Source organism: Mycteria americana, chromosome 4, assembly GCF_035582795.1.
Source record: "Mycteria americana isolate JAX WOST 10 ecotype Jacksonville Zoo and Gardens chromosome 4, USCA_MyAme_1.0, whole genome shotgun sequence".
NCBI lineage: Eukaryota > Metazoa > Chordata > Aves > Ciconiiformes > Ciconiidae > Mycteria > Mycteria americana.
The window spans coordinates 29,917,550-29,932,557 of record NC_134368.1 but is presented as its reverse complement, the minus strand read 5'-3'; the positions used below and the strand labels follow the sequence as shown (position 1 = coordinate 29,932,557).

Sequence of the window (15,008 nt, the reverse complement as noted above, 5' to 3'; positions counted from 1 at the left end):
TTAATCTCAGAAAGATCCCACTGTTTGAGTGATCTGAGTTTTGGAACAGATGCCTCTCTCTCTCACCGAGTTGGAAAGAAATTTAGGGCTGAGTATGTATTTTAGAGCAGTTAAAGGAATTGGCCAGAAGCAGAAGAGAACTCTTATTCCCACCGCTACACTGTAATAGCCAGAGACAAGTCAAAGTGGAGAAAATGAGTTTCCCCCCCCGCCCAGGATTTGCAGGGCCTGTGGGAAGCGACAGATGCTGGGACACGGGTTTATGGCTGCACGTCTCATGGGGGAGCAGGGGGAGTCTGACAGGCAGTGAGTGAGAAAAGCTCTTCATTTACAGATGTGGCAGAACCTAAGCAACTGTGAGGGGTGCGAGCCGCCCTCATTAGAAACATCAGAAAAATGGAATCTTAAAAAAGGCATAGAGCTGAGCGCCCTTCCAGCCTTTTTTTTTTAACTGGGAAGGGGCCTTGCAACTGGTTTTTAGAATACTCTGAGCAACGAGCTTCTTTGGGAGGGGAGAAACTATGCCTTCCGTGGAAGCAATTTGATATGCTTGGTGAGAAGAAGCAGGATGAGACCAGATGCCCTTTTAGTGGCTTTGGATACTTTAGGGAAAAGACATGAGTGGATCCAGCTCAAAGCTCCTGCTGCCTCACGTACCAGCACAGTCATATTCATTAGTGAATTTTTATTGCCAGGCATGAATAAATTACTAGATATCTGGTGCCTGCAGACAGGCAAAGGAAAAGCTGTCTGGGAAAGCTTGGATTTAAGACAGGTTTTTCATCTCTAATAAAAATAGCCCTTTTTGTTTGAGGTGTAGGTTCTTACATCCTTGGTAGTTCAAATGCAATCATACCCTAGATCAATGCAGTCTTGTCTCAGGCAGGGAGCTGTAATAAATCTGTTCAAATCTCATTCTGTCAGACCACTCTGCCAATAGAGGTGATAATGAATGTTTAGGTATGAACACAGTTGTTGTTTTTTCTGGCAACGAACTATGTAGAGGTTCAAGTGGGGTATTTTATTGATTCACTGCAATATCACTTCAAGTTGGTTGCGCTTTCATCAAAGAGTTACATATATTTAGTGTTAGGCCTATTTCTACATGAAGCAGGGACAGCGATAAAAACAATGGAGTCAAGAGAGAATTGCCATTTTCTGTACTGTAGCTGACTAAACAAATCTTCCTCTTTTCCCCAACTTGCTCTGTTCAGGTTTCTGTGGCTTGTTCAGTTCACTCACACAAGTGAAGTGGTTTCTGAAAGTGCTGCTGAAAAAGCTAACGCATGGTTCAGTGTTGCAGTGTCGATCCCTGAATCATGCTGCAGCATTACATAGTTGTCATAGAGACACAGATTTTTGAGACCAAAGGGACAGTTCTGATAATCTGCTCAGACCTGTTGTAAAACACATAGTAGCTTGCCAATAAGTAAATAACTTTGCCAAATTGGAGCGCAGCCTGGCCCTTCCTCTCCTGTGACAGTGAAACAGATTTCACTTAAGTTTGGGGGATGCTGGAAGAGAAACCGCAAATGGGGATTTAATTTATTGTCAGAGTGGTGTTGTTGGCCCATTATTTTTTTCTGCTGAGAGAAAGCCAGGAGCAAGCTTAGTCCACAAGGTCACGCCGTGATTGTGATACTGGCGACTTCAAAGCAACAAAGAGTATTAGAGTAATGACAGTATCCCGTCTTATCTTCTAGGTGGTGCGGTGAGGTCAGCACTTGTATTTATAATGAAGGATGCTAGAGTGGGGCAGCTGTGTGCAGTCAGAAGTCTCTGAGAGACAAGCGCTGGGTGATTTAGCTGAAGCGGTTTGATGCTACTGTCCCGGGTTGTTTGCCTCCTCCTTCTGTCTGCTCCTTTATCAGCTGAGATATGTGTCTGCATCTCACCCATGCTGGTCCAGAGCCTGCCGCAGCTGCTGCCAGGGACAGTGGGCTTGTGCCAAGGCACTGGGTTGTGAACTGCCATAGCAGTTGTAGCCCTTGCCAGAGGCTACTTGGTACAGCAGAACTAACAGCTGGGGAATTTAACATCTTAAATTGCCAAGCTGACATCCATCAGAGCTCACGTCAGAGTGCCAAGCAGTCTGGGTAACCTCCAGCCAAGTATTAAGTCTTCTCTGTCCCAGTATATGCTAATCTGTGAGAAATGGATTGTTACAGATCCCAGCTCTGCTGATGAAGCAGTTCCAGTTATAAAATCCCTTGATTTTATACACAGAATTTTCCAATGGCCATCACGGTATTAGACACTGAAACAGGTGTAAAGCCTCTGATATGGTCTCCCCATCTGCCGCTGCAGAATTTGGAACAAGGTGAACTGCTTGAGCAAAGCTGTGAAAATCTGTGTGAAGGAATATGTGCAGCCAAAATGCTCTCCTCCTCCTAAATGTATACATTTCTCTGGTTGTCAGCTGTGCATACATAGCTTCTGCAGTCCTGTAAGATAGCTTTGGGAAAGCTGGAAATGTAATTTTTAAATGAAAATAATCTGCTGGCTCAATATAAGCATGTATTATCCCTGCGTTGGCTGCTCTGCTGGAGAGGTTTGATAATAGGGCAGTGTTTGATTCTTTGTGCTCTTTTCCATGCCTGTGTAGCACAGTTGTTTTGCTGCTATTTGCAGTGCCTTAAATTACTCACTGGTAAGTATTATTAAGGAACAATTCTTAGCACTTTAGATTTTCAAGGATTGTCTTTGGCTGATTTCCACAACATCCCTGTGAGGTGTAATGACTCACTGCCTTTCTGTTCACAAACACTGCTATGTTCATCTATTCTTTGAGTAGCTTAAGAGCAATTCGTCTCTGGGACTGCCTGGTTCCTCTGGTGCATGCTCCTTCTGCAGTAGGGGTGAGTGTCCCTTAAAAACACAGGGGAACTCAAGAGAGGGAGAGGTTGTATGTGCTACAGCATTGCTGTGCTCTGGGACTGCTACAGAGCTGCGCAGCTGTTGTGGATGCACTAGGGAGCACTGAGCTTTTGGAGGGCCAAACGTGTATCCAGCTTCCTCGGTTTAGAGGGGGGGAAGCACCCTGGGACAGGGAGCAGAGTCCAAATCAGATGCCACCTTCCTGCCAGCCTTTAGGGACGAAGGAGATCCTGGAGCTCTCATGTGGAGGGGGAGCTGGGGAGGGAGAGGGGGCACTTTGCAGCAGCTTTCTGACCTCACATCCATGCGCGGTCCAGCCACAGCCTGGCCCTGGGTAAATAAGCGAGACTGAATTGAGGAAGCAGACAAGACTTCAAGCGCAGGGGGACAGCATGGTGCAGAGAGTAATGCTTGTGAATCTGAGTGCAAAATCTGCTAACTGACATGCTTTCCAAGGGACGCTGTTCAGGGAACCACTTGGCAGCCCTACTGTCCTTGTACACGGGATTAGAAGAACATAAAGCTCATAAAATTCAGGGTTTATTTAGGGGACTTTAACAATGATGTGAGGAACACATTATCCATCTTGGCCATGGTCTAGTGCCTCAGCATTGGTTTAACCGTTAGGCTTTTCTTGCTGTTTCTATTGCACAGTCCATACTGCTTGTGATTGCACCTGCAGGTATGCACCTCCACGCGAGCCATGCATTTACATCTGCAGGAGAGTGGAGATCAGTTTAATAACTGCTCCTGTTTAAATGCAGGCTAGATATTTTACATGCCCATACAGACCTTTGATTTGGTTTATTATTCAGCCTTTGTCTTTTCGCTTAAATTCCAAATTGTCATGCATATCTTCTACAGGCACTGAACTCTCCTCATAAACATTTATCTTCATTTCTGAGTTACTTTACAGAGCTTCTGCTGATCAGATCTAATTTAAAGGGTGGGGCTGAGGAAAGGGTCCTCCACTTGGAACAAATGTTTGAAACAACTAATAAAAAAGCAGACAGGGAGGTTTCTCAGTGAGTGTGAGTTGCGGTGGTTTAATCAACAAAAATGGAGCCATGCCAGTTTTCACCAGCTGAAGATCAGACATGTTACTTCTATGTCAGATTACGTGCTGCTGAGAGCTACTAGATTTAGGACTATTAGTATTGCATAGATTTACACATCCATGCAGGTCTTTTTGCTGTCTATGTGTTTAGTTTCATTTATTGTTTTCTTTCTGCATGCATCAAGCTTGCATGATTACTGGCAGCACCAAGGATAAAAATGCTGTTAAGAAACAAAGGATTAAAAGAAGGTCAATGTTACTGTTATTACATTCCTGCTGAAGCCAAGAAGACGGTAGGTAGCAGAAGAAGAAAGTCAGTGGCAATGGCAACTTAGAGCACATCTCCTCAAAGTAGCAATTATTATTCAGTGATGGTTTCCACAAACTGTACTGCTCTGGAAGCTGGTGCCACGTGGGTTAAACCATATAACTGTACACAGTATAAGACTGAACAAAACCACTTTCCAGTGCTTTGAAAATGGTCTGACAGTGCACGTAGTGCCCAGTATCTGTCTAGCGGTGAGAGATGCTACGTGCTGTTACACAGGCAGTTCCAGGATTGCTTAGTGATTACAGCACCACCTTCCCTGGCCCTTTTATTTAAGGAACAGTTCTGCCCTGGGGTTTATTTAATTCCTGTCTCTCTCAAAATTGAGGTGGAAAGGGTGGAAATATCCCTTTCTTTCAAAGGGATATTTTTTTAACCAAGAAAATGTTAACAATTTGATTTTCATCCTAGCTCTGTGAAGATTTGTATACTGGCACAACAGAAAGCTGAACAGCTGAAGCGCGATGCAGGAGCTGGAAGGAGAGGTTGAGGGTTGGAATCTCATAAACTGGTTCTGTCACGGAAGAAAATGTCACATGCCTAATGCATGTGGCACTAACAGAGAGGCAGCGGTCACAGTTATCACCTATTTATTCAGCCTCTCCACTCTGCCCCCCAGTAGCTTTCAAGGAGATTAATGGGTGCTACCAAGTGCTGAGTACTCAGGACAACTGGCTTACTTTTACTCAAATGCCTAAGAGAGAAGTAGGCAGCCTGGTCTTCAGAATTGTGTTCTTCTGCCATGTAGATGAACAATAACTTTCAAGAGTTTTAGACGTGCAGAGGAGAAAAGCTGTTGTGCATTAGGAGGTGTATTTTAGGGGGACGATTGTCAAAGATGCCAGTGCTCCTGACACATCTGCCGTCTGTGGGCTTTCGGTAGCAAGTAAGCATGATTGTGCTTTTGGAAAATCACTCAGTTGTTAGGAGAACTGAGCTAAATATTAATGAGAAGTAATGCACTCTGCCCATTTTGACCTGTTGGCAAATTGTGAGTGAAGATTTTGTTGATTTCTTTGGATCGGCTCAACAAGTATTAACATATCAACATATATATCTTTGGAGACATGAATTATTTATAGTAAGTGTTCAAAAGGTCTGAAAAGCAATTTTCTTTTGGGGATGTGTGACTGGCCACATGGGTGACATGGTATTCTCTCATCCCTGATTGTGTTAGCATTTTAATTGCTTATTCCATCTGATGTTAATTTTGATTCTTGATGAGGTCTCAGTGGTAGTATCTAAGTCCATTTTCACTGAGCATTCATCCCTACAAAGCTTCATTTATGTGAAAGCTTGTGAATAAAGAGGTATAAGCCAGCCAAGTGTCAGTCTGGTTTTCTTATTTGGGCTGCTAGCTGATAAATGCTCATGTACTTTGATCAGCTTTAGTCATGATTGGGCTGGAGACTTCAAATCAACAATCTCCCAGCAAATAAATTCAGATATGAATTCAATATGAAGGCAATTTCAGTATGAAGTCGCCCATTTTGATTGCTATGGTACTGTATGTATATTAATTTCCTCTGCTGATCAGGTAGGAAAGTTACTGAAGAGATGTGTTATGCACTTGATTTTGAAAATCAAGAAATTACTCATTCTCCAAATGCAACCATTGCATGCTCTGTTAAGTTTAAGCCAGAAGATGAGCCAAGCAGCAGCAAGCAACACCAAGAAAACTGTTTTGTGCCAAAAACCGCAGGGAATGGAAAAGCCCAAGGATGAGTATGACAACCATGCAGCTTAATGAGCGGCTCTGCAGGTCCTGTAAGGTGGTGGATTATGCGACTCGGACAGAGTTTTGCACTAGCAGAAAGTACCTGGGAAGATCAGCAGGGAGATGGGCAGCACTGGAAAGGGGAGCTAAAATAGCCTACTGCCTCTGCTTCTTGGGAATGGGAAGAAAATGGCTGTATACGTGTTTGTACGCAGGGGTGTGGGTTTGCGGTGCTTCAGTCAACTCAGAGCAATGTAGATACGGACAGGCTAACTGAAAGCAGGTGTACAGGGAAGTACACAATGGTCTAACACAATGTTCACTACATGCACGTTGGCTTGGCCCAGCTTGCCACGCTACTGCATCTGTTGGGGGGGCTTCCTATGGTGCATAACCGGTATGTCCTTCCAGAGACTTCCCTGTATGTGTTGAATGTTGAACAGAGAATAAGTTATTGCGGTGGCTCGGGACTGCAGTTATTGAGGTGCTTCACAGGGAACCTTGACAACACTGTCAGCACCATCTCCCTGCTTCTCTTTGCGAGATGTCTGCCTGCAGTGCCAAAACACTAAGATCTTAAAAACAAAACCCACCTTTTTCTGAATCTCTAAAGAAATAAATGAGCAGGTTCTGTTCAGACAATGCACACTAGTAAAAATAATTTTCATTAAGCCTACTGTGAATGTTTCCTTGATTGAAATCTTTTCCTGGTGGAATAAAAGGTTCGTTGTTCTCAAGCTGGCAGAGAATTTCTAAAATCACTGTAAAATGACATTCCAGGAAAAGGAGCAAAAGCGAATAATTCTTGGGGAAACATTGGAAGTTGCTTACCAAACAATTTAAAATCTGAATGAAAAGCTGCACCTCCACTGATTTATATTAAGGCTGATATTGATTATGTACTTACAAAACCCAAAATATTTCATTATGGAGAGTAATTTTGAAGGTATGTGCTCATTTCAGTGCTTTAAATAAGGCATATTTCTGGTGCCATCAAGTAGAAATTATAAACAAGTATAAACATTGGGCTGAGAGCCCATGCTGTCTCTCATCAGTGCTCTAGAATGACTGTAGTCTTTTCTCAGTGCCTGACAATCGCCATCTCACAGATCTGTTGAGATATATTACATTTACATATACTCAACTGATGAAAACCTCTGCAGTTCAGAATAAACTGAAATCTTTCCCAGCAACATTTTCTAAGCCTCAAAGTGATTTTGTCTTCTTTGGTTTAGACTTATTTATTTTATATTTGTGTTACCACACTATTAAACTTTTTATATGTGAATATTCCATTGTTTTGGCACTGTGAAATTGTTTTTATTTGTCAAATCTAAACAACTGAAGACTAATAGAATCCTTTTGAAAATTGATGCGGTGAGGTTTTTAGGCATTTAACCCCTTTTCAGTCTAGAGAAAAATCTAATATCACGAGTTTCTGCAGAATGAAAACTACTTACTGGACTTCTGATAACTTCTAGTTGCTTGAATGGGAGGTGCTACAAACAATGAAAACATTGCTTTTGTGGATGACATAGGTATTAGGAAATGATTTTGGTAGAAGACTAAGGAAAACCCCTTAGTCCTGGATCAGCTTGTTTCTCTGTTTATTTAATACTTCAAACTATCCATCAAAATGGAATTTCAAATGCTAAAACTGTTCTTTTTCTTCAGTAAGCTGAACCAAAATACTGGATTTGGGGAAATCTGTCAATCCTTTCTAGAACTTGATACTTTAGAGAGAAGTATTATTATAATAAAAAAATAATTTAAGTCTAACAGTGCAACAGTTGTAACGTGACAAGTGGAAGTTCTTAGGAAACTGCTGCATTATTTTGCCTTGCCCTCTATGTAGTCTTAACTAGTTTGTTTAGACAGATTGCTCTATGGCCAGTGGCAGCAGCTGGTTTGACCAACGACAGAATAGAATTTATTTTCAAAAACCTTGATAGGCATTTCTTCAAAGGCTAGCATCATAAAAGGTATAAAAACTATGTTAATGACAAAAATTTGCAACTGCACGCCTTGATCCTATGCTCATGGAAGACAATGGCAAAGCTCTCATTAACCTTGGTGCTGAAGGATCAAGTTGTTTCCTTTTATAACCTCCAAGTGTTTTGGTAAGAGTAATTGATCAATCCTCCCACCACCACATGAGGCAGATGTTAATCTGGATGTTAGAGATGAATGCACTGAGGTGAGGTAATTCATTCAGGTCCTGTGGTGATCAGGCACTGAAGATGGACAGTGCTCGGTTGCTGTCCTCTGAGCTAATCATCAAGAAATACTCTTCTCCCTTCCTTGACAAGAGATTTTGAAAGACATCTTACGAGCTTGGATCAACCAAATATTGTGAATTAAACATATTGTGGCTTATGTATTATAGAAATATATTCTGGCTTATGTATTATAGAAATATATTGGGTATGTTCAGTGTGCAAGCTCACTGGACACACAGTATTGGAACAACTTGCTCCTGTTTTACCTAACCCGTGAATGTCTTTCAATCCACAGCTGTCATTTGGTCAACCCTCTCCCTCCCGTAACTTACAACTTTCAATTTCTAGTGTGCAATTTTGTTCATCCAGAGGATATCTGCGTAGATCCATCATGCAAGCAGCTGTTGTTGTGATCCTGTAAGAAGAGGGTGAAAAAAATAATGAGATTTGGAACCACATTTTACTTGTTTGAGAAGGCAAGATTTTCTATAGTGGCTTTTCTGCTTGTTTAAATACAGAATGGTTATGCACACAGATTCCTGGCATACAGGCTTTACATAGCTTGTAAAGCATGACTGAATAATTTATACAGCACAATATACTGGTTACAGTATAAAGCATCAGAGCATATGCTGAATATTATAGAGCAGGATTTTGACTGAAAACATTAGGTGCAAAAGTGTACAGTGTTTTGAAGAACATTTAATGAGATTTCTACTTGGTCATCTTATTTTCAGTGTTCTCAATTCAGACTACTTCAAATTATTTTGCAAATTGTTTTACATGTAACTCATACTGCTAATAGCTTTCTTTTTAAATTTTGGTGTCACCTACTGCTGTTTTAATTTTGTCTGATATGTATGTGCATTTTCATCCATGCTGTGGAAATATTGGTAATATCTGATTCATTATTTTAATGTTTTTTTATGGATTATTTTTATGGATAATGAGTTTCTCATTAGCTATGATAATTGAGCATCGTCTCTTAAAAATGGCATGATGCAATCAAAAACTTGTGAAATGTAACATTGTCTGGTGGTTACTTAATGAACATTGAGAGTAGCTACGACGTAGGCTGGATCTTCCAGATCCTTACTCCTTCTAGAGGGCATGTGAGTTGACATTCGGTCCCTGAAGGTATTCTCCATAGCCTAAGCCTGTTTGCAAGGCAGTTCCTCTCCTTTTGTAAGACGGTAAATCACAGGGCATCTAAGCAAATGCTTGCTGATAAGCCTGTGACACTTGGGAGGAAGGTTAAGTGATCCTCCCTTTAAGAAAGACACTCATAGTGGTCTCAACTATGAGAGACACTCAAACTCACAAAAGTGAGTTAGCACCTGCATTTGCCTTTTTCGTGATAGATGGATTCTTAAATTCTTATAAAACTTCTGCAGTTGTGAATAGGCAACCTTGGCTTGTAATTTCATTGGCCTCTCTCTCTCTCCCTCTCTCCAACAATTCCTACCTGAGAAAGGCAGATAACCTCTTTTCTTGATCTGGATTTGGTCCTGTTGTTCCAGTTCCATGTTAATTAATGCCACAGGAATACATCTGGAGATTTTACTTTTGATGTGCTGAAAATCAAGCACACTTACATGCTGTATTGGGGTGATAATTCTTGCTGTCACAGAACTGACAGAATTAAAAGAAAAAAAAAGGCACATGCTTCATTACTGTGACATGCTTCAAATTATCCTAAGTCTACAAAATCCATCTGTCTACCTGTGTATAAGGACCACGCTGTTACGGAACCAGTCCACAAAACTACTCTACAATACTGTGTAGAAATGGAAATGGTATATTTATGCTTTTCCTGAGGCTGATTTTTGTCACATTAAATTGAATTGCATGTGTCTTAGTGGGTTTTGCATTTGTTGTAGAAAAGGTTGAGGACTTCAGCAAAGGTAAGTCCTCATTTAGTTTAGCCATATACCAAATATACGTCACTGAGAGGCATTGAGAAGACATGCAGTAATCATTTGTCAGACTCCTACTTAATAATGTTTAAGATCATACCTAACGATATACTAACATTAGTCACAGTTAAATGCTTTTTAATGAAGCTTTCATAGGGTAATGTTTTGTTCCCAATTAATAAATCAGCCTTTATGGTAATTTAGTTCACCTGTATCAACCAGATTTATTTAAATGTGTACAGAAGTAGAACTTGTCATAGCGTTTCCTAGACCACAGAGTTACAGTGGCCAGATATTTCCTAACAGCCAGCGTACCTATACTACTGACTTTTGCAGTTTTGCATATCCTACATCAGGTATGTAAGTAGTAGCAATTTGTTATTCTTAATAACATCACTGCAAATTCATTGTGCAGTAGTAAGCAATGCAATTGTTGTATACCTGAGTTTTAAATATTCCACATAATTATTTTTTTTCTTGACATTGTAATTCTGATAAGTCTTTGCTCAAATGTATTGTCTTCTCACCATTTGTGCACAGTTTTTGGCACACTGATTGGTTTGATGGGTCTGATCACCACTATAATCCAAGGACAAAAATAAACGGATGTGTTACTAAGACACTGCACTGCTAATTGCATGTGGAGTCTGGAAGTAAATACTTGGATTATGCAGAAGAAAGATAATAAACTCTTAGTATTGGTGTCTAGCAGCAGTAAGTAATCCAAATCTGCCTGGCCTGTCTATCAGTAATTTCTCATCCTTCATCGCTGTTAAATCACTCCTTGTCTTTGTGCTACAAGGAAAGGTAAAACAGAAGCACTTTATGTTCTCTGCTTCCCTCAGCTCTGTTTTGCATTCCTTATAGTGGCTGTAAGGCAGTGCAGTGTGTATATGTCAGTCTCTGTACTTTGGGGAAAGTCTCCCTGAGCAGTCAAAGGTGGTGGTGGGGAGCAGCTCTCCCCCTCGTGACTCTTTTAACCCCTTAGCAGCAGTGCTGAATGCTACTGCGGCTCTCCGGTGAAATAGCAAGCAGTTGCTTCCAGGGAAGAGGGGAGCAACAGGGTTTTTGCTGAAGCTTGCAGAGATGAGAGCCACACAACACAAGATGGGAAGGACAACTGGAGACTATTGTCAAGCAGGTAGTGGAGAGTGGCTGCCAAGAAGCTTGAAGCTCCTGGCTTCCAGCAGCAGGAGAAAGGATCCCGCTTCACCTATAGCCCTGCAGCTTTGGAAGTGGTACAGCGCCCTTGGGCAGGGGGGATGATGAGCAGTATCTGCCCAACGATTTGTCAGAGCCAGCTGAACCTGAACTGGATGCCTGTGCAGATGGGAAAGGCAGGCAGTACCTGCTGGAGCTCCTCCCTGCCGGGGAGGGGGGCACCAACCTGCCAACACAGCGCCATGTCTCCTAAAGCTGGACGTGCTTAAACTTTTTTGGAAATCTTAGGCTTCCTTGAAAATAGCTACTTGGAGCTGCAGTAGGAGTGCTTCAGGATCCAGCAACATCCAGTACCTATAGTTCATAAATCTGCCTTTCAAGCATTTCTTTCTCCCTCATAATAGATCTCAGCTGTGTAAAATTTTTAATGGCATTATGCTCTGGATAACCACAAAATTTGTTTAAGGAGATAAATTAGACCCATATGCAATCACAGTAATTGCTGTCTCGATTAAAAAAAAATCAAATCTTTTATTATAAACAGAGTAAAATCTCAAACCTGTTACTGGCTGTGCTCTCTCATTGGAGAGAGTAACTGATGGAGAGAGTAACATGCACCACAAGCTTAAAAATGAAGACATTCAAATGCAGAATACAAGGATGTAATGGCAGGAAGGGGGATGCAGTAATCTGAAGATAGGGCAAAGCTGCAATAAATCTGTGTTCAAGAGGATTAGTCCTGAAAATCCCTGGGCACAAGCAGTTTGTGGCAGTGGCGGAATATCATGAGGCTCTGTAAAAGTTTAAGTGGAGGACTAATCCCACCCTTGAAGCAGAGCTATTTATGTCTCAGAGTAGGATATGTTACTTCTAGGCTTTCCATTTTTAAAATATGTTTTCAGGTATGTATTTTTCCGGTGTTGTTTGTACAGTGTCTTTTGCCCTACTATCCTTACATTCTTTAGATTCTTTTGAATACTAATGATAAAAATGGGATTATGCAAAGAAGACAAGCAGTTAGGTGGAGATATGTCATTATGCTACTTAATTTCATTCATGTCAGTACTCAGACATTCTGGGACGGAGTGAAGTCTGAATTGCTAACAGGCCAGATAAATAACATTTGCAAAAGAGCAAAATTACCTATTTTTTTTTTTTTAATTGTGGCTTGGGGTTCAAGTTATCTGACCCACTGCTTAGTTTTTATTTTGATGTCTGACTCTCTGAATACCATATTTTTGCCATATAATCAAGTTATTTTTTGCCAAAAATAAAATGATATGAAAGAAAACATTGATGTCCAGTATTTCCAGAACTGACTTCCTTAACTAATACTGTGAGAGGTTTCCCTGCAGGGCAGCAGGTCTTGCAGGAACAAATGGTAAAGGTAATATTTTGGGTTAAGTCATCAGTGAGCAGTTAAAGTAAGTTCAGAATGAGCACGGGAAGTGGAGTTATGGTTCAGTACTTAGAGCATTTCATCAAAATGCTGTCAAAAAGCTGTTCCTCAATTCTTGAGGAAAAAATAGAAGCAATATTTAAGACAGCAATGACAACTAAATGTGGAGATGATCAGAGATAAACAATGCAAATCCTGTCGTGAAATGTTTCCTCCGTTTGGAGGACAGGTATCAAATTTTAATATGTTTGTTCTTTTTCTCTCAGTCAACAGAACATAAATTATAAATGTAGATGAAAATATGAACTGGGGTGGACTATATTTTTCCTTAAAAGCAAAATAAAATCTTGAAATCAAATAAAAAATAACCATGCTTCTCTTAACCACTGCAGAGCTGGGGCTCTAGTACACACTGGAAGTAGACTTTCATATCCCAGGTAAAACATTGCTTTTATTAAATCAGTATTAATTTAACTTCAGTGGTATCGGGGAACTTAATCCCATAGCAACTGTTTGACATCGGAAGCCAGTCCCATACCTGTGGTGTAATTGTCCTAATTTTTTTGGAACCAGGAAGACTCTTGATGTTTAAGATTTAATGGGATGTCTTGTAGGCAGATTTATTGAAGGAATAGAGGAAGGCAGAAAAACTATACCTTTAACCTGCAATTTTTTTTCTCTGTCCATGGTACATGTACAAGGTTTACAGTTGTCATGCCTGCTGACACCGTAAATTTCCAAGCAAACCCTGAGTGGCTGAGTCCTTGACCCCGGGAGAAAACATCAGCACTGAACTGCAAACATGCCCAACTTCTAGTGCTGGAAGAGTCTACTTACAGGAGGTACATTTGAGCATTAGCATTATTTGTGTTGGTATCATGTATTTTATATAATGTAGTGTGTACTTGGGAAATCTGTGTTTAACAGTCTGCGTAATGCTTGTTTGGTCAAATTCTATTAAAAAAGAAGTTACATGTGTTAGGAAGATTGGGAAGGGCCAATAGGTGCCTAAATAATAATGCTTTCACAGATCTCATTAGAAGTTAAGAGAAAATTCGAATATTGGGTCCTGAGCCAGATGCAGTAAAAGATATAGATATGTAGTTTCAGATATGACTACATTAGCATGTGGAAACCAATTTTTTTGATAATTATAATTTGGTTAATTTGTTTTTCCTTCCACCCTCCAAATCAGTAGAAAATATATCTTTGACTCTAGGGAGACAAGCTGTCAACTGCTAGGTCACTGCTGTAGACTACATATTTTGAGATAACACTCAAGTTTATAAGGAAAGTTTTTGTATGGATTTAGGTTAACAAGTGCAACACACATTTCCTTTTAATCTTGCTCAGAGAAAGAGTAGAGTTGCATAAACAGGAAAAAATAAAAAGCATCTTGAAGAAGACATGTACAGAGAAATACACAGCTCAAAGAGTTAAAGCTGTAAGCAGCTGAGAACAGGGTCTAGCATGAGAAGAGTCAGACTATGGGCTTTCTACTGTGTTTTATTGATACCCTGAACTGGTAAGTGTTTGCTTGATTTGCCTCTCCTTCATATTTGTTTTTCATTGAGAAAAAAAATCAAAAAATGGATTAAAATTCACAAAGAAGTGAAAATGGATTTTAAATGTGGAAATCCTGTGGTGTGCCTTTCTGAAAAAGGTGTATATTTATATATGCGTGTATGTGTCTGTATACGTATGTGTGTAAATAAAGATGGTATTTATATTTTGGATTAAGCAGAAGGATGTCCATTTAGCACACTGGAGGTACATAAACATTAGGTCAATAATAACCAAGCGTGTCTCCAGAAGTCATCTCTTCCACCGCTTGTGGACAGTGGTGGCATGGAAAGGCATCTCAGGGATAGACTACATGTTCTGGCTACGGCTCCCACTGGCCTGCGATGCTATTGCCTCCTCCTCCCCTGCCACCATGTTCCTTTCCTCCCAATCTCCCCCTTTGCTTGCCCACATTGAGTCTTGAATGAAATGCAAGCAGCTCAGCCGTAAGGTTGGTAACCTCAGGTATCAAGGTGATGAGCAACTGGGGCAATAATATCTTGAGCTAGTATAACTGCAACCAGAAAAGGACACGTGGCCAAATTCTGCAATGCATTTTAAGGGCTGAAACATTGTTTTTAAGATGAAAAGAGCTGCAGCGGTCAGGAAAAAAAAACCTACTGAAAAAATCAGAAGAAGAATTAACTATAATAGTACCACTGGCTAGTGCTGTAGTATAGTCATGGACTGGGATTCATGCTGAGACCTGGAGGAGTCACCCTGAGCTCACTGTCTATCCCTCTGTAACATTCCTGAGAGTGAATATACTTG

The 15,008-nt window shown here is 40.7% G+C and overlaps 1 protein-coding gene across 3 annotated transcripts in view; it reads right to left on the bottom strand.

The window, feature by feature from the left end:
- The window catches only part of GABRB1 (gamma-aminobutyric acid type A receptor subunit beta1), a 135,238-nt gene that overhangs the window by 22,871 nt on the left and 97,359 nt on the right, over positions 1-15,008 (bottom strand). For all 3 annotated transcript variants that reach the window (XM_075499202.1, XM_075499204.1, XM_075499203.1), the window contains one exon: positions 8,531-8,613. In XM_075499202.1, coding sequence (XP_075355317.1) covers positions 8,531-8,613 — 83 coding nt within the window. The remainder of the gene's footprint in view (positions 1-8,530; positions 8,614-15,008) is intronic.